The sequence below is a fragment of the Haliotis rubra genome, unplaced genomic scaffold (assembly GCF_003918875.1).
Source record: "Haliotis rubra isolate DU_JTF1 unplaced genomic scaffold, ASM391887v1 Scf865, whole genome shotgun sequence".
In the NCBI taxonomy this organism is placed as follows: domain Eukaryota; kingdom Metazoa; phylum Mollusca; class Gastropoda; order Lepetellida; family Haliotidae; genus Haliotis; species Haliotis rubra.
In genome coordinates, this window is record NW_025767596.1 from 146225 (window position 1) to 165521 (window position 19297).

Consider the following 19297-nt stretch of genomic DNA (forward strand, 5'->3'; position numbering starts at 1 on the left):
AGATCACTACCTCATCCTAGGGGCTGGATACTCCCTGGCCAGACCCTCGCAGGTAGGCAACTTGTAGATCACTACCTCATCCCTAGGGGCTGGGTACTCCTGGCCAGAGCCTCGCTTGGGTAGGCAACTTGTAGATCACTACCTCATCCTAGGGGCTGGATACTCCTTGGCCAGAGCCTCACGGGTAGGCAACTTGTAGATCACTACCTCATCCTAGGGGCTGGGTACTCCCTGGCCAGAGCCTCGCAGGTAGGCAACTTGTAGATCACTACCTCATCCTAGGGGCTGGATACTCCCTGGCCAGACCCTCGCAGGTAGGCAACTTGTAGATCACTACCTCATCCTAGGGGCTGGGTACTCCCTGGCCAGAGCCTCGCAGGTAGGCAACTTGTAGATCACTACCTCACCCTAGGGGCTGGATACTCCCTGGCCAGAGCCTCGCCGGTAGGCAACTTTTAGATCTCCACCTCATCCTAGAGGCTGGATACTCCCTGGCCAGAACCTCACAGGTAGGCAACTTGTGGTAGATCTCCACCTCATCCTAGGGTCTGGATACTCCTTGGCCAGAGCCTCACAGGTAGGCAAGTAGTGGTAGATGTCTACCTCGTGCTAGACGCTGGATACGTTCTATACCATAAGCTGTGAACAATAACAATGGCATAAATAATACCTCCAAGGAAATGGTAATAAACGGCCTCTATCTAGAACAATTAGTACCGGGGACAATTACAACCAGCAATTGCAACGACCAAGAACTATTACAAACCTGGACAATTACCACCGATGGACAATTACCACCGATGCAGCCAGGAACAATTACAACTGAGCAAAATTTCCACGGGGGACAATTACCACTTGTCACGATGACCAAAGTGGACGATCAAGACATTGCATGTTTCCACAAAGAACAATTACACCCCAGAATTACCCTCCGCGGGAAACGTTTTACCGTGTTCAGTACATTACATAAACAAGTATGTAACTCCATCCTGCAACATTCAGAAACATGAACACTGGTTTCCTGACATCACGTACTTTCTTGACAATCAAACAGCGAAATTTTCTGTCCACATCAAATGTCCTCTTTGAATTGCCAGATCATTTGATGTACTATGGAAAGTTTAAAAATATATCTCTGATTGCTGAATTTCAGGACTCCGGACTGTCCGAGTGGCTGGGCGGTAAGCTGGCTGTGTTTTCACACCTCGACCCCTACTTGATGTTGCTCATCCTCTGCTACATCGTTGCCTTCGCCACCGAGGTGACCAGCAACACCGCCATCGCGACATTGATGATGCCAATCATGGCACAACTGGTCAGTACCCTTGTTTCTCTTGCCTCGGGAATGTCAGGGCACCGTATATCCCTATGAAGCCCCTGTCACCTCGACTGCTATCATAGCTTTCATATAAGTTCTATTCTATTTGCACGAGGTAAAATATAGCCATCCAGTCAAATTACTCTGATTAGCAAGAGCAATTATTTGTAAAGCTACTGAAAAGTGAGAAGTAAATGACGTCACTTCCGACACGAGAAAATGTTTTTAATGAGCTCCAGTAGTATTAAACGTTCAACCTTCACTTTAACCTTAAACTCTTTCATTCGGGGCGGTGGGGTAGCCTAGTGGTTAAAGCGTTGGCCTGTCACTCCAAAGACCCGGGTTCTATTCCCAACATGGGGACAATGTGTGAAGCCCATTTCTGGTGTCCCCCGCCGTGATATTGCTAAAGGCGACGTTAAGCCATACTCACTCACTCACTCACTCGCTCACCCGCTCACTAGCTCACTCACTCACTCACTCACTCACTCACTCATCCAGTAAAAATCACTGCTGAAGTCGATTGCATGGTTCCGACCCTACCGTTTATCTATGACTCACTATAAAACAGTGATGGCACCGAGTGTAGAACACAAGATACCAGATACAGTGAACCATTGTTGGCACCAATCCTGATATGGAAGGAATTGCGTTTTAGTGAAGTAGTTTGTTGTGGCCATGTTGTCACTGCGGTATATCCACAAAGACTTGAGTCAACTGAGTGATCGTTTCACTGTGACAATGGAGTGAAATGAGCAGGGGGATGTGACCTTTGGAAAATAGGACTTACAAATGATACATCCGGTCCTACATAGTGTTCACAACATTAGCCTTGTAGGGGAATATCAGAACTGTTCAGTCACAGAAGGTTTGATAGGTAAGCCTTTGATTCGATTTCTCCACTCGAGCTGTGCTGTTTGTTGATTGAGCTAAAGCCAATGGCAATTGGCAATGGAATTGTGTATTCAAATCTAGCCGTCTACATGTCCCGACCTTCTGATTCGCAGCTGACAATACACATCAATTTAACATTAACTTGAGAATGTGCAATTAATGTCATGCTTAGGTGTGATATTTGCCAGCTGCCACACGTCATATTGACCACCTTTGTGTGGTATGCGAGAAGAAGCCATTTTCTGCCATTGTGTATCCGCACCATGTATTGCCTGCCACGCATAAATTAAACCAAAATACTTGACGACCATTTCATTAAACTGACCAGAAATCGTAAACTCTCTAAAACTACAGACATCTTATCGGTGTGTAACCACCGTGTACTAACCCGTACAAGACGACTGCAAATCTGAAGGAACATCAAGACGTCGTCGTGGTTCGATTGACGTCCCTGTTCCTGCCTGGTGTAGAATGATCTAGTCCCCGAAACAAACCACCACCAAGTCCCATCCATAGATCGCCTTGCAGGACGGGTTGCTGGACGCCAGTGTTAGCCCGTGATCCCATCCACAGATCGCCTTGCAGGAGGGGTTGCTGGACACCAGTGTTAGCCGTGATCCCATCCATAGATCGCCTTGCAGGACGGGTTGCTGGACACCAGTGTTAGCCCGTGATCCCACACATAGGTCGCCTTGCAGGACGGGTTGCTGGACACCAGTGTTAGCCTGTGATCCCACCCATAGGTCGCCTTGCAGGACGGGTTGCTGGACACCAGTGTTAGCCCGTGATCCCATCCATAGGTCGCCTTGAAGGACGGGTTGCTGGACGCCAGTGTTAGCCCGTGATCCCATCCATAGGTCGCCTTGCAGGACGGGTTGCTTGACACCAGTGTTAACCTGTGATCCCATCCATAGGTCACTTTGCAAGACAAGTGGCAGCACACCAGTGTTAGCCCGTGATCCCATCCATAGGTCACTGTGCAAGACAGGTGGCTGCACACCAGTGTTAGCCCGTGATCCCATCCATAGGTCACTGTGCAAGACAAGTGGCTGCACACCAGTGTTAGCCCGTGATCCCATCCATAGGTCACCTTGCAGGACGGGTTGCTGGACACCAGTGTTAACCCATGATCCCATCCCAATACAATCCACTGTTATAATGTGTGTTATTATAGAATAATAAGTGACAAAGGGTGATATTACTTATAATTTCGTAAGTAACGTGTCTGTCTGTTCTTGTTGTTTACCATCGTTTCGCCTTGCCTAGACACTATTGTTAGCCGAGACACTATTGTTAGCCGAGACACTATTATTAACACTCTGTCGGAAAGAATCTAGAAAATCAGAGGCAGAAAACACAATTTATCAAAATGTAACCACACAATGCATTTAAGTGTTGTGTGCACACACTAAAGTATTTAAAGTTTGCGAGTATAGAGTTCTCAACCTGAAGGCCAATCTCGTTTTGAGGGGGCTGGCATGAGCTTAATATATAAGACCGCATCTGCGCATGCGTATCTCAATCTTACATGAGAACGATTCATGTCCAACTCGTGGCTGGTGCAATAACGGCAATAAAACTACCATACATTGCAATATGCTGATCAATACCCTGTATTCCGATTTCTTTTCGGACTTCATCAGTCACCAAGACTGACGGAGTGACGCGTTTTCTTAAAGAAGGAGTGTTTTAAGAACTGTTTAATATTTGGTATTTTCCAGATTTCAGAGATATCCAGAGGACAGTACTAAATTTCATAAACGGTTTCCTGTTTCCAGAACTGTCATCGTAGGAACAGTTTCCTTGATCGTTGTCGCTATTTGCATCGTTTTCAAAAGAATTGCTTTATTCTTACAATGAAATCTCTTCACAGGCATGTCATTATAAATCATGCAAAGAATAAAAACATCTTTTTTAACATATATATTTAAAGGACGGTAGACATTGCCTCTTATTGTTCCAAGCCAGGAGTAATATTTTACTGCATTAAAAGTGTGCGTATTTCTGGAATATTATATTCTCTGGGGTCGTTCATGAATATTTCCATTTGTTTTGTTTTGAAGTCCCAAATGTAATAGCTTCCGTTCCTAAACACACGAGATCTTACCGGCACCAGGTGCCCCGTCAGGTGGCTGCTGTACCTGGCCCGCCATAGCTCATGAATATCGGGCACTCGTGCTGATGCTATAACCAGTTTACACTCCGATGTATTGAAACACTGTAGCACCTCTCGCTTTGTCCTGTTACTGAGAATCTTATTCAGGAGGTGCACTCGTTTCACGCTCCCCACCCGGCCCGGGAGAACCCCGAACAGATAGACATCATCAATCCACAAGAATGGTGCCATGAGCGCGGCCTTGTACAACTTAGGAACAAGAGAACCGGATATGACTACAGCATATCCACTGCATGAGTTCCATGGAAATGATGCGTAATGTCTCATGTGGAACTCTGACAGTCTCCATCGGCTTCGCCGTTCAACCAAGAGAGACCAGGCAGGCCAACAATGACACATCATCACATCCCTATCGCTCTGTATGTAAAACTTCGCGAAAAGGTTGAACGTATCTACATAAACGTCATCGTCAATCTTAATGACGTATTTCACATTTTTACAGTTGTCGGTAATCCACTTCAATCCCATAACACCTTTGTAAGTGAGATTGGTGTAAGCGTCGATGAAGTCTCCCTGAACTATGTCTCCGAACAGCCTGTGTTCTAGATCTATTGCAGCTTGTATGTTGGGTTCAACAGGTTGGCGTTGTATCCCCAGCAGAAATATCACCCTCACTGAATGCGTCTTGTAATGGGAGCTGTTGGCATACGTTGACCTGATGGTTTGCCTGTGCGCGGTATGCGACGGCGCCGTATGGACCATGAATAACACGGAGACCGTCTCCACGTCATGACAAATGGTTTTATTTTCCAGCAATATTGTGATACCAAGATCTGTAGGGTACCTGGAATGTCGTAATGACCTATCGTCACGGACAGGTCCTGGTGTTCTGAGAACCAGTCGGTTTTGTGATTTGTGTCGAGTCCAAGACATGGCGGCCAATGTTAGAATGCTGACAATGACAAGTTGGTAGAGTACTATGAGGGAGAACCACCTCAGTGGTGATTTGCATCGTGACGTCATCGTCGAGTTACAAACCGGAAGTAGCTGCTACGGAACCTGTGTCCTACCAATATGTCTTCACCGCCCTCAGAAATACCCTCAAATATATCAGTCTTCATACACCGTGGACATTTCATCAAGATTGTTGATCTCTTTTCTCGCAATGTCACCACTCCCAAAGATATCTCCACACACCGTGGACATTTCATCAAGATTGTTTATCTTCTCTTTTCCGATAATGTCACCACTCCCAAAGATGTCAGTCTCCACACACCGTGAACATTTCCTCAACTGTCATCAATCTGTTTCCACAGATCATTTCATGTAGGTTGTATTGTCAGTGCAAACAAAGTCAATACTCTCGTCTGAGCACAATGTAAACACGTGGCTGTATGGATCTTAGCACGCATACTGTAACTTCATTCGCCACGCTATTCTAAACTTTTTCACCGTGAGCTTTGTGGCCTGTACCATCGCCGACAGCTGTACGTGAAGTTGAACAAGATGGTTTGGAAGAGTGATACCAGATACTTATGGTCGATGATGGAAGTGTGATGAGTTGAGTTGAGTTGGGCTTTACGTCACATCAGCATTATTCCAGCCATATAGTGACGAGAACAAGTTTGCGTTAATAAACATTGTAAGTACAGAGTCAGAATGAGTTTTATTTCAAAAACATATATTCATTACGTTGTCATTTAAAAACAGAAAAAAGTCATAGCACCAGATTTTTCAGATTTGTTGCATCATAATGTGAGTCCCTTGCAGACGACAAGTCCACACAGTCAAGCAGAATATGGTTGATGGTGAAAACCTCATCGCAAGAGACACACATGGGGGGTCCATCCCCATCCGTATTCAGCAGATAGTCATGTGTAAACCGACTGTGGCCAATACGACATCGTCGTAAAATTACCTGATCGCATCTTGATTGACAACCCAAGAAGCTATAACAATTGTTGGCTTCAGCTCATACAGTTTCTTTCTTCCTGTTTGAGGGTCACACCTTTTTCGCATGAGGTCCCGTGTATAGCTTTTGATAGGAAGTGTGATCAAACAACATTATATATCATCCTTGGGGTGTATGTTATACAGAGGGAAGTCCGTGTATATACAACATTATATCTTAACCTAGGGATGTGTGTTATACAGAGGGCAGTCCGTGTATATACAACATTATATCTTAACCTAGGGAAGTGTTTTATACAGAGGGAAGTCCGTGTATATACAACAGTATATCTTAACCTAGGGATGTGTGTTATACAGAGGGAAGTCCGTGTATATACAACATTATATCGTAACCTAGGGATGTGTGTTGTACAGAGGGAAGTCCGTGTATATACAACATTATATCTTAACCTAGGGATGTGTTTTATACAGAGGGAAGTCCGTGTATGTACAACAGTATATATCATCCTTGGGGTGTATGTTATACAGAGGGAAGTCCGTGTATATACAACATTATATCTTAACCTAGGGATGTGTTTTATACAGAGGGAAGTCCGTGTATGTACAATAGTATATCTTAACCTAGGGATGTGTTTTATACAGAGGGAAGTCCGTGTATGTACAACTGTATATCTTAACCTAGGGATGTGTGTTATACAGAGGGAAGTCCGTGTATATACAACATTATATCGTAACCTAGGGATGTGTGTTGTACAGAGGGAAGTCCGTGTATATACAACATTATATCTTAACCTAGGGATGTGTTTTATACAGAGGGAAGTCCGTGTATGTACAACAGTATATATCATCCTTGGGGTGTATGTTATACAGAGGGAAGTCCGTGTATATACAACATTATATCTTAACCTAGGGATGTGTTTTATACAGAGGGAAGTCCGTGTATGTACAATAGTATATCTTAACCTAGGGATGTGTGTTATACAGAGGGAAGTCCGTGTAAAAACAACATCATGTCTTAACCTAGGGATGTGTGTTATACAGAGGGAAGTCCGTGTATATACAACATCATGTCTTAACCTAGGGATGTGTGTTATACAGAGGGAAGTCCGTGTATATACAACAGTATATATCATCCTTGGGGTGTATGTTATACAGAGGGAAGTCCGTGTATGTACAACAGTATATCTTAACCTAGGGATGTGTGTTATACAGAGGGAAGTCCGTGTATATACAACATTATATCTTAACCTAGGGATGTGTTTTATACAGAGGGAAGTCCGTGTATGTACAATAGTATATCTTAACCTAGGGATGTGTGTTATACAGAGGGAAGTCCGTGTAAAAACAACATCATGTCTTAACCTAGGGATGTGTGTTATACAGAGGGAAGTCCGTGTATATACAACATCATGTCTTAACCTAGGGATGTGTGTTATACAGAGGGAAGTCCGTGTATATACAACAGTATATATCATCCTTGGGGTGTATGTTATACAGAGGGAAGTCCGTGTATATACAACATTATATCTTATCCTAGGGATATGTGTTATACAGAGGGAAGTCCGTGTATATACAACATTATAACCTAACCTAGGGATGTGTGTTATACAGAGGGCAGTCCGTGTATATGCAACATTATATCTTAACCTAGGGATGTGTTTTATACAGAGGGAAGTCTGTGTATATACAACATTATATCTTAACCTAGGGATGTGTGTTATACAGAGGGCAGTCCGTGTATATACAACATTATATCTTAACCTAGGGATGTGTTTTATACAGAGGGAAGTCCGTGTATATACAACATTATATCTTAACCTAGGGATGTGTTTTATACAGAGGGAAGTCCGTGTATATACAACATTATATCTTAACCTAGGGATGTGTTTTATACAGAGGGAAGTCCGTGTATGTACAACTGTATATCTTAACCTAGGGATGTGTGTTATACAGAGGGAAGTCCGTGTATATACAACATTATATCTTAACCTAGGGATGTGTGTTATACAGAGGGCAGTCCGTGTATATACAACATTATATCTTAACCTAGGGATGTGTTTTATACAGAGGGAAGTCCGTGTATATACAACAGTATATCTTAACCTAGGGATGTGTGTTATACAGAGGGAAGTCCGTGTATATACAACATCATGTCTTAACCTAGGGATGTGTGTTATACAGAGGGAAGTCCGTGTATATACAACAGTATATATCATGCTTGGGGTGTATGTTATACAGAGGGAAGTCCGTGTATATACAACATTATATCTTATCCTAGGGATGTGTGTTATACAGAGGGAAGTCCGTGTATATGCAACATTATATCTTAACCTAGGGATGTGTTTTATACAGAGGGAAGTCCGTGTATATACAACAGTATATCTTAACCTAGGGATGTGTTTTATACAGAGGGAAGTCCGTGTATGTACAACTGTATATCTTAATGTGTGTTATAGGGATGTGTGTTATACAGAGGGAAGTCCGTGTATATACAACATTATATCGTAACCTAGGGATGTGTGTTGTACAGAGGGAAGTCCGTGTATATACAACATTATATCTTAACCTAGGGATGTGTTTTATACAGAGGGAAGTCCGTGTATATACAACATCATGTCTTAACCTAGGGATGTGTGTTATACAGAGGGAAGTCCGTGTATATACAACAGTATATATCATCCTTGGGGTGTATGTTATACAGAGGGAAGTCCGTGTATGTACAACAGTATATCTTAACCTAGGGATGTGTGTTATACAGAGGGAAGTCCGTGTATATACAACATTATATCTTAACCTAGGGATGTGTTTTATACAGAGGGAAGTCCGTGTATGTACAATAGTATATCTTAACCTAGGGATGTGTGTTATACAGAGGGAAGTCCGTGTAAAAACAACATCATGTCTTAACCTAGGGATGTGTGTTATACAGAGGGAAGTCCGTGTATATACAACATCATGTCTTAACCTAGGGATGTGTGTTATACAGAGGGAAGTCCGTGTATATACAACAGTATATATCATCCTTGGGGTGTATGTTATACAGAGGGAAGTCCGTGTATATACAACATAATATCTTATCCTAGGGATATGTGTTATACAGAGGGAAGTCCGTGTATATACAACATTATAACCTAACCTAGGGATGTGTGTTATACAGAGGGCAGTCCGTGTATATGCAACATTATATCTTAACCTAGGGATGTGTTTTATACAGAGGGAAGTCTGTGTATATACAACATTATATCTTAACCTAGGGATGTGTTTTATACAGAGGGAAGTCTGTGTATATACAACATTATATCTTAACCTAGGGATGTGTGTTATACAGAGGGCAGTCCGTGTATATACAACATTATATCTTAACCTAGGGATGTGTTTTATACAGAGGGAAGTCCGTGTATATACAACATTATATCTTAACCTAGGGATGTGTTTTATACAGAGGGAAGTCCGTGTATATACAACATTATATCTTAACCTAGGGATGTGTTTTATACAGAGGGAAGTCCGTGTATGTACAACTGTATATCTTAACCTAGGGATGTGTGTTATACAGAGGGAAGTCCGTGTATATACAACATTATATCTTAACCTAGGGATGTGTGTTATACAGAGGGCAGTCCGTGTATATACAACATTATATCTTAACCTAGGGATGTGTTTTATACAGAGGGAAGTCCGTGTATATACAACAGTATATCTTAACCTAGGGATGTGTGTTATACAGAGGGAAGTCCGTGTATATACAACATCATGTGTTAACCTAGGGATGTGTGTTATACAGAGGGAAGTCCGTGTATATACAACAGTATATATCATGCTTGGGGTGTATGTTATACAGAGGGAAGTCCGTGTATATACAACATTATATCTTATCCTAGGGATGTGTGTTATACAGAGGGAAGTCCGTGTATATGCAACATTATATCTTAACCTAGGGATGTGTTTTATACAGAGGGAAGTCCGTGTATATACAACAGTATATCTTAACCTAGGGATGTGTTTTATACAGAGGGAAGTCCGTGTATGTACAACTGTATATCTTAACCTAGGGATGTGTGTTATACAGAGGGAAGTCCGTGTATATACAACATTATATCGTAACCTAGGGATGTGTGTTGTACAGAGGGAAGTCCGTGTATATACAACATTATATCTTAACCTAGGGATGTGTTTTATACAGAGGGAAGTCCGTGTATATACAACATCATGTCTTAACCTAGGGATGTGTGTTATACAGAGGGAAGTCCGTGTATATACAACAGTATATATCATCCTTGGGGTGTATGTTATACAGAGGGAAGTCCGTGTATATACAACATTATATCTTATCCTAGGGATATGTGTTATACAGAGGGAAGTCCGTGTATATACAACATTATAACCTAACCTAGGGATGTGTGTTATACAGAGGGCAGTCCGTGTATATGCAACATTATATCTTAACCTAGGGATGTGTTTTATACAGAGGGAAGTCTGTGTATATACAACATTATATCTTAACCTAGGGATGTGTGTTATACAGAGGGAAGTCCGTGTATATACAACATTATATCTTAACCTAGGGATGTGTTTTATACAGAGGGAAGTCCGTGTATGTACAATAGTATATCTTAACCTAGGGATGTGTGTGTTATACAGAGGGAAGTCCGTGTAAAAAACAACATCATGTCTTAACCTAGGGATGTGTGTTATACAGAGGGAAGTCCGTGTATATACAACATCATGTCTTAACCTAGGGATGTGTGTTATACAGAGGGAAGTCCGTGTATATACAACAGTATATATCATCCTTGGGGTGTATGTTATACAGAGGGAAGTCCGTGTATGTACAACAGTATATCTTAACCTAGGGATGTGTGTTATACAGAGGGAAGTCCGTGTATATACAACATTATATCTTAACCTAGGGATGTGTTTTATACAGAGGGAAGTCCGTGTATGTACAATAGTATATCTTAACCTAGGGATGTGTGTTATACAGAGGGAAGTCCGTGTAAAAACAACATCATGTCTTAACCTAGGGATGTGTGTTATACAGAGGGAAGTCCGTGTATATACAACATCATGTCTTAACCTAGGGATGTGTGTTATACAGAGGGAAGTCCGTGTATATACAACAGTATATATCATCCTAGGGGTGTATGTTATACAGAGGGAAGTCCGTGTATATACAACACATATATATCTTATCCTAGGGATATGTGTTATACAGAGGGAAGTCCGTGTATATACAACATTATAACCTAACCTAGGGATGTGTGTTATACAGAGGGCAGTCCGTGTATATGCAACATTATATCTTAACCTAGGGATGTGTTTTATACAGAGGGAAGTCTGTGTATATACAACATTATATCTTAACCTAGGGATTTTTTTTTTATACAGAGGGCAGTCCGTGTATATACAACATTATATCTTAACCTAGGGATGTGTTTTATACAGAGGGAAGTCCGTGTATATGCAACATTATATCTTAACCTAGGGATGTGTTTTATACAGAGGGAAGTCCGTGTATATACAACATTATATCTTAACCTAGGGATGTGTTTTATACAGAGGGAAGTCCGTGTATGTACAACTGTATATCTTAACCTAGGGATGTGTGTTATACAGAGGGAAGTCCGTGTATATACAACATTATATCTTAACCTAGGGATGTGTTTTATACAGAGGGAAGTCCGTGTATATACAACATTATATCTTAACCTAGGGATGTGTTTTATACAGAGGGAAGTCCGTGTATATACAACATTATATCTTAACCTAGGGATGTGTTTTATACAGAGGGAAGTCCGTGTATGTACAACTGTATATCTTAACCTAGGGATGTGTGTTATACAGAGGGAAGTCCGTGTATATACAACATTATATCTTAACCTAGGGATGTGTGTTATACAGAGGGCAGTCCGTGTATATACAACATTATATCTTAACCTAGGGATGTGTTTTATACAGAGGGAAGTCCGTGTATATACAACAGTATATCTTAACCTAGGGATGTGTGTTATACAGAGGGAAGTCCGTGTATATACAACATCATGTCTTAACCTAGGGATGTGTGTTATACAGAGGGAAGTCCGTGTATATACAACATTATATCTTAACCTAGTGATGTGTTTTATACAGAGGGAAGTCCGTGTATATACAACAGTATATATCATGCTTGGGGTGTATGTTATACAGAGGGAAGTCCGTGTATATACAACATTATATGTTAACCTAGGGATGTGTTTTATACAGAGGGAAGTCCGTGTATGTACAACAGTATATATCATCCTTGGGGTGTATGTTATACAGAGGGAAGTCCGTGTATATACAACATTATATGTTAACCTAGGGATGTGTTTTATACAGAGGGAAGTCCGTGTATGTACAATAGTATATTTTAACCTAGGGATGTGTTTTATACAGAGGGAAGTCCGTGTATGTACAACTGTATATCTTAACCTAGGGATGTGTGTTATACAGAGGGAAGTCCGTGTATATACAACATTATATCGTAACCTAGGGATGTGTGTTGTACAGAGGGAAGTCCGTGTATATACAACATTATATCTTAACCTAGGGATGTGTTTTCTACAGAGGGAAGTCCGTGTATATGCAACATTATATCTTAACCTAGGGATGTGTTTTATACAGAGGGAAGTCTGTGTATATACAACATTATATCTTAACCTAGGGATGTGTTTTATACAGAGGGAAGTCCGTGTATGTACAATGGTATATCTTAACCTAGGGATGTGTGTTATACAGAGGGAAGTCCGTGTAAAAACAACATCATGTCTTAACCTAGGGATGTGTGTTATACAGAGGGAAGTCCGTGTATATACAACATCATGTCTTAACCTAGGGATGTGTGTTATACAGAGGGAAGTCCGTGTATATACAACAGTATATATCATCCTTGGGGTGTATGTTATACAGAGGGAAGTCCGTGTGTATGTACAACAGTATATCTTAACCTAGGGATGTGTGTTATACAGAGGGAAGTCCGTGTATATACAACATTATATCTTAACCTAGGGATGTGTGTGTTATACAGAGGGAAGTCCGTGTATGTACAATAGTATATCTTAACCTAGGGATGTGTGTTATACAGAGGGAAGTCCGTGTAAAACAACATCATGTCTTAACCTAGGGATGTGTGTTATACAGAGGGAAGTCCGTGTATATACAACATCATGTCTTAACCTAGGGATGTGTGTTATACAGAGGGAAGTCCGTGTATATACAACAGTATATATCATCCTTGGGGTGTATGTTATACAGAGGGAAGTCCGTGTATGTACAACAGTATATCTTAACCTAGGGATGTGTGTTATACAGAGGGAAGTCCGTGTATATACAACATTATATCTTAACCTAGGGATGTGTGTTATACAGAGGGAAGTCCGTGTATGTACAATAGTATATCTTAACCTAGGGATGTGTGTTATACAGAGGGAAGTCCGTGTAAAAACAACATCATGTCTTAACCTAGGGATGTGTGTTATACAGAGGGAAGTCCGTGTATATACAACATCATGTCTTAACCTAGGGATGTGTGTTATACAGAGGGAAGTCCGTGTATATACAACAGTATATATCATCCTTGGGGTGTATGTTATACAGAGGGAAGTCCGTGTATATACAACATTATATCTTATCCTAGGGATATGTGTTATACAGAGGGAAGTCCGTGTATATACAACATTATAACCTAACCTAGGGATGTGTGTTATACAGAGGGCAGTCCGTGTATATGCAACATTATATCTTAACCTAGGGATGTGTGTTATACAGAGGGAAGTCCGTGTATGTACAATAGTATATCTTAACCTAGGGATGTGTGTTATACAGAGGGAAGTCCGTGTAAAAACAACATCATGTCTTAACCTAGGGATGTGTGTTATACAGAGGGAAGTCCGTGTATATACAACATCATGTCTTAACCTAGGGATGTGTGTTATACAGAGGGAAGTCCGTGTATATACAACAGTATATATCATCCTTGGGGTGTATGTTATACAGAGGGAAGTCCGTGTATATACAACATTATATCTTATCCTAGGGATATGTGTTATACAGAGGGAAGTCCGTGTATATACAACATTATAACCTAACCTAGGGATGTGTTTTATACAGAGGGAAGTCTGTGTATATACAACATTATATCTTAACCTAGGGATGTGTGTTATACAGAGGGCAGTCCGTGTATATACAACATTATATCTTAACCTAGGGATGTGTTTTATACAGAGGGAAGTCCGTGTATATACAACGTTATATCTTAACCTAGGGATGTGTTTTATACAGAGGGAAGTCCGTGTATATACAACATTATATCTTAACCTAGGGATGTGTTTTATACAGAGGGAAGTCCGTGTATGTACAACTGTATATCTTAACCTAGGGATGTGTGTTATACAGAGGGAAGTCCGTGTATATACAACATTATATCTTAACCTAGGGATGTGTTTTATACAGAGGGAAGTCTGTGTATATACAACATTATATCTTAACCTAGGGATGTGTGTTATACAGAGGGCAGTCCGTGTATATACAACATTATATCTTAACCTAGGGATGTGTTTTCTACAGAGGGAAGTCCGTGTATATACAACATTATATCTTAACCTAGGGATGTGTTTTATACAGAGGGAAGTCCGTGTATATACAACATTATATCTTAACCTAGGGATGTGTTTTATACAGAGGGAAGTCCGTGTATATACAACATTATATCTTAACCTAGGGATGTGTGTTATACAGAGGGAAGTCCGTGTATATACAACATTATATCTTAACCTAGGGATGTGTTTTATACAGAGGGAAGTCCGTGTATGTACAATAGTATATCTTAACCTAGGGATGTGTGTTATACAGAGGGAAGTCCGTGTAAAAACAACATCATGTCTTAACCTAGGGATATGTGTTATACAGAGGGAAGTCCGTGTATGTACAATAGTATATCTTAACCTAGGGATGTGTGTTATACAGAGGGAAGTCTGTGTATATTCAACATTATATCTTAACCTAGGGATGTGTGTTATACAGAGGGAAGTCCGTGTATATAAAACATTATATCTTAACCTAGGGATGTGTGTTATACATGGGGATGTGTGTTATACAGAGGGAAGTTCCGTGTATATACAACATTATGGGTGACAATCCCAAACTCGTTTGATAGTAATACTTGACGTCCTGACCCCGTGGGTTTAATAATGGTGTTACAAGGATTAAAGGTGTATCATTTCGGAGTTAACAAACACATCAAACTGTATGGTAGAATCGAATATACTTACATCTGACGATGGTGTACACCTGTGTGTTAAGTTGTGCATCAAGTGTGTTCTTCTTGAATTGATGATTTGTCAGACTTCCTTTTAGCTAAAGTTGATAAATATAGTTAATGTTTGCCGTTAATTATGTCAGGAAATATTTCATCTAATGTTACAAGTTGATCGGTTGCAATTTTTCCAGTGTTTCGTGGATGTTATATTACAAGTGCAACTTTACTGAGCATATTCTCCTTTGTAGGCCGTCAACTTGAACGTCAATCCTCTGTTCTTCATGTTCCCTACGGCGCTCGCGACGTCTTTCGCCTTCATGTTGCCAGTAGCAACACCGCCAAATGCGATAGTATTTTCTTATGGACAAGTGCGAGTAATCGATATGGTAGGTGACAACTGCCTGTTTCAAGTGATGCTATGTCCTCCTTCACTGCATGTACAAACACTAATCAGGAATTACCTTTTTTATATTATTTCGGGATATAAACTTTAAATCATATGTGCTTGTAAATGTTTACTGGAGTAAATGACTAGAGTTGGTCGGATAGAGGCCGTGTTGGTGTATTCGATGGAGTACCTGCATGAGAGCAGTTCGAATCTTTGTTCTGACTGCCCGTTCGAATCCTAGGCTCCCTCACACCAAACTACGCTCTAGGATGGTAAGTTTTCCAGTCTGGCTCCCACCGTTAAAGGGATATTGCAGAGGCTGGTCGTGTCTTGCTCGAACCACTGACATTCCGCTCCCCAAGTAAACACTGTGTCAACTCCACCACAGTGTTATTGTGTTTACTCCAAGAGTAGAGTGTCCGGACCGCCCTGTTACGCTTGAAGGGTTGTTGTTTACAAGGGTTGTTGTATACAAGGGTAACGTTGTTGTTTACAGGGGTTGTTGTTTACAAGGGCTGTTGATTACAAGGGCTGTTGATTACAAGCGTTACTGTTTTCAGGGGTTGTTCTTTACAGGGGTTGTTGTTTACAGGGGTTGTTGTTGACAGGGGTTACTGTTTACAGGGGTTGTTGTTTACAGGGGTTGTTTACAGGGGTTGTTGTTTACAAGGGTTGCTGTTTACAGGGGTTGTTGTTTACAGGGGTTGTTGTTTACAGGGGTTGTTGTTTACAAGGGTTGTTGTTTACAAAGGTTGTTGTTTACAAGGACTTCTGTAGCATATGCTATATTTGGGATTACACTTTCTTTGTAAAGTACAGATTCTAGTACCGTTCCATTCTTGTGGACGTTGCGATGGCTGAGCGGGTTAGACGGCTGACTTTGTGTGCTAGCGATTAGCTGCCTGACTCTGACGTTGTGGGTTCGAATCCCTGATGGACTCAAACTAACAAAAGCACTAGAATCTGTACTTTACTAAGAAAGTGTAATCCCAAATATAACATATGTTACATTTGACCACTTTCTAAATATCATTGTGTAATCATACAAGGACTTCTGATCCGTGTAACGTATATGGCCGTCATTAACCAAGCTGCTGAATTTTCAGGTGACCTGTGGTTTCCTCATGAACGTTGTGTCCGTCCCCGTCATCATCTTGGCAACAGCGACGTGGGGGAATGCGTTCTTCAACTTCGACACCCTCCCGCCCGGGTTCCTCCAACTGACCACACCCTTGTCAGTCCTCAATACGTCCACCCCACTGCCTCTACTGCTGAACGGTACAGGCTGAGGGCGCCATGGGGACCACTACATACCTGTCACCCAGCATAGACCCTTCAGTGCCTTGTGTTTAACGGAAACATTGTCTGTATATAATACGGGTAGAACATAAAACCGGAGTTAGCAGACAAACACGGTGGCGTTTCAACGATTACAATTAGGACTGGAAATTGCCAGAGTAAAGTCCCCTTTAACAAACGCTATGTTGTATATCTGATATGTACAATGGGATTCCTACAATGGCGCGGGAGGCCGTAGACAGGTGCCCGGGATGACAGGTGCCCGGGATGACAGGTGCCCGGGATGACAAGGGTCCGCGTTTGACAAGCTCCAGCTCTCAACTTAAAGTGTTTCCTTGACAAGGCCTTACCACACTTATAGAGCTGAGATGAAATCCACAAGTCTAATCAACATGATGTAATCCATCTGTAGTTCCGTTGTCGGGTATTTCTCCCTGCTTTGTAGAATAAGAAACAAAGCAGGGGCACTGGTTCTTTGTAGGGTTTGTTAAATAAATATGTCATATAAATAGATTCAGTGGGATACTTATACGCCGGTTCTAGTGAATATTCACACATCAGATTCAGTGGGATATTTATACGCCGGTTCTAGTGAATATTCACACATCAGATTCAGTGAGATATTTATACGCCGGTTCTAGTGAATATTCACACATCAGATTCAGTGGGATATTTATACGCCGGTTCTAGTGAATATTCACACATCAGATTCAGTGGGATATTTATACACCGGTTCTAGTCAATATTGACACATCAGATTCAGTGGGATATTTATACGCCGGTTCTAGTCAATATTCACACATCAGATTCAGTGGGATATTTATACGCCGGTTCTAGTGAATATTCATACATCAGATTCAATGAGATATTTATACGCCGGTTCTAGTGAATATTCACACATCAGATTCAGTGAGATATTTATACGCCGGTTCTAGTGAATATTTACACATCAGATTCAATGAGATATTTATACGCCGGTTCTAGTGAATATTTACACATCAGATTCAATGAGATATTTATACGCCGGTTCTAGTGAATATTCACACATCAGATTCAGTGGGATATTTATACGCCGGTTCTAGTGAATATTCACACATCAGATTCAGTGGGATATTTATACGCCGGTTCTAGTGATGTTCTTACATCAGATTCATTGGGATATTTATACGCCGGTTCTAGTGAATATTTACACATCAGATTCAGTGGGATATTTATACGCCGGTTCTAGTGAATATTTACACATACGATTCAATGAGATATTTATACGCCGGTTCTAGTGAATATTTATACATCAGATTCAATGAGATATTTATACGCCGGTTCTAGTGAATATTTACACATCAGATTCAGTGGGATATTTATACGCCGGTTGTAGTGAATATTTACACATACGATTCAATGAGATATTTATACGCCGGTTCTAGTGAATATTTATACATCAGATTCAATGAGATATTTATACACCGGTTCTAGTCAATATTGACACATCAGATTCATTGGGATATTTATACGCCGGTTCTAGTGAATATTTACACATCAGATTCAGTGGGATATTTATACACCGGTTCTAGTGAATATTCACACATCAGATTCAGTGAGATATTTATACGCCGGTTCTAGTGAATATTTACACATCAGATTCAGTGAGATATTTATACGCCGGTTCTAGTGATGTTCTTACATCAGATTCAGTGGGATATTTATACAACGGTTCTAGTGAATATTTACACATCAGATTCAATGAGATATTTATACACCGGTTCTAGTGAATATTCACACATCAGATTCAGTGAGATATTTATACGCCGGTTCTAGTGAATATTTACACATCAGATTCAGTGGGATATTTATACACCGGTTCTAGTGAATATTCACACATCAGATTCAGTGAGATATTTATACGCCGGTTCTAGTGAATATTTACACATCAGATTCAGTGAGATATTTATACGCCGGTTCTAGTGATGTTCTTACATCAGATTCAGTGGGATATTTATACAACGGTTCTAGTGAATATTCACACATCAGATTCAGTGGGATATTTATACGCCGGTTCTAGTGATGTTCTTACATCAGATTCAGTGGGATATTTATACA

At 40.9% G+C, this 19297-nt stretch overlaps 1 protein-coding gene across 1 annotated transcript in view; it reads left to right on the forward strand.

Moving 5' to 3' along the window:
• Window positions 1-17644, forward strand: part of LOC124263017 (solute carrier family 13 member 2-like) — a 44034-nt gene extending 26390 nt beyond the window's left edge. Inside the window, exons 14-16 of the mRNA XM_046697630.1 lie at window positions 1154-1315; window positions 15762-15899; window positions 17008-17644. Of these exons, the coding sequence (XP_046553586.1) occupies window positions 1154-1315; window positions 15762-15899; window positions 17008-17190 (483 nt within the window). The 3' untranslated portion in view covers window positions 17191-17644. The remainder of the gene's footprint in view (window positions 1-1153; window positions 1316-15761; window positions 15900-17007) is intronic.
• The last annotated feature ends 1653 nt before the right edge of the window (window positions 17645-19297 follow it).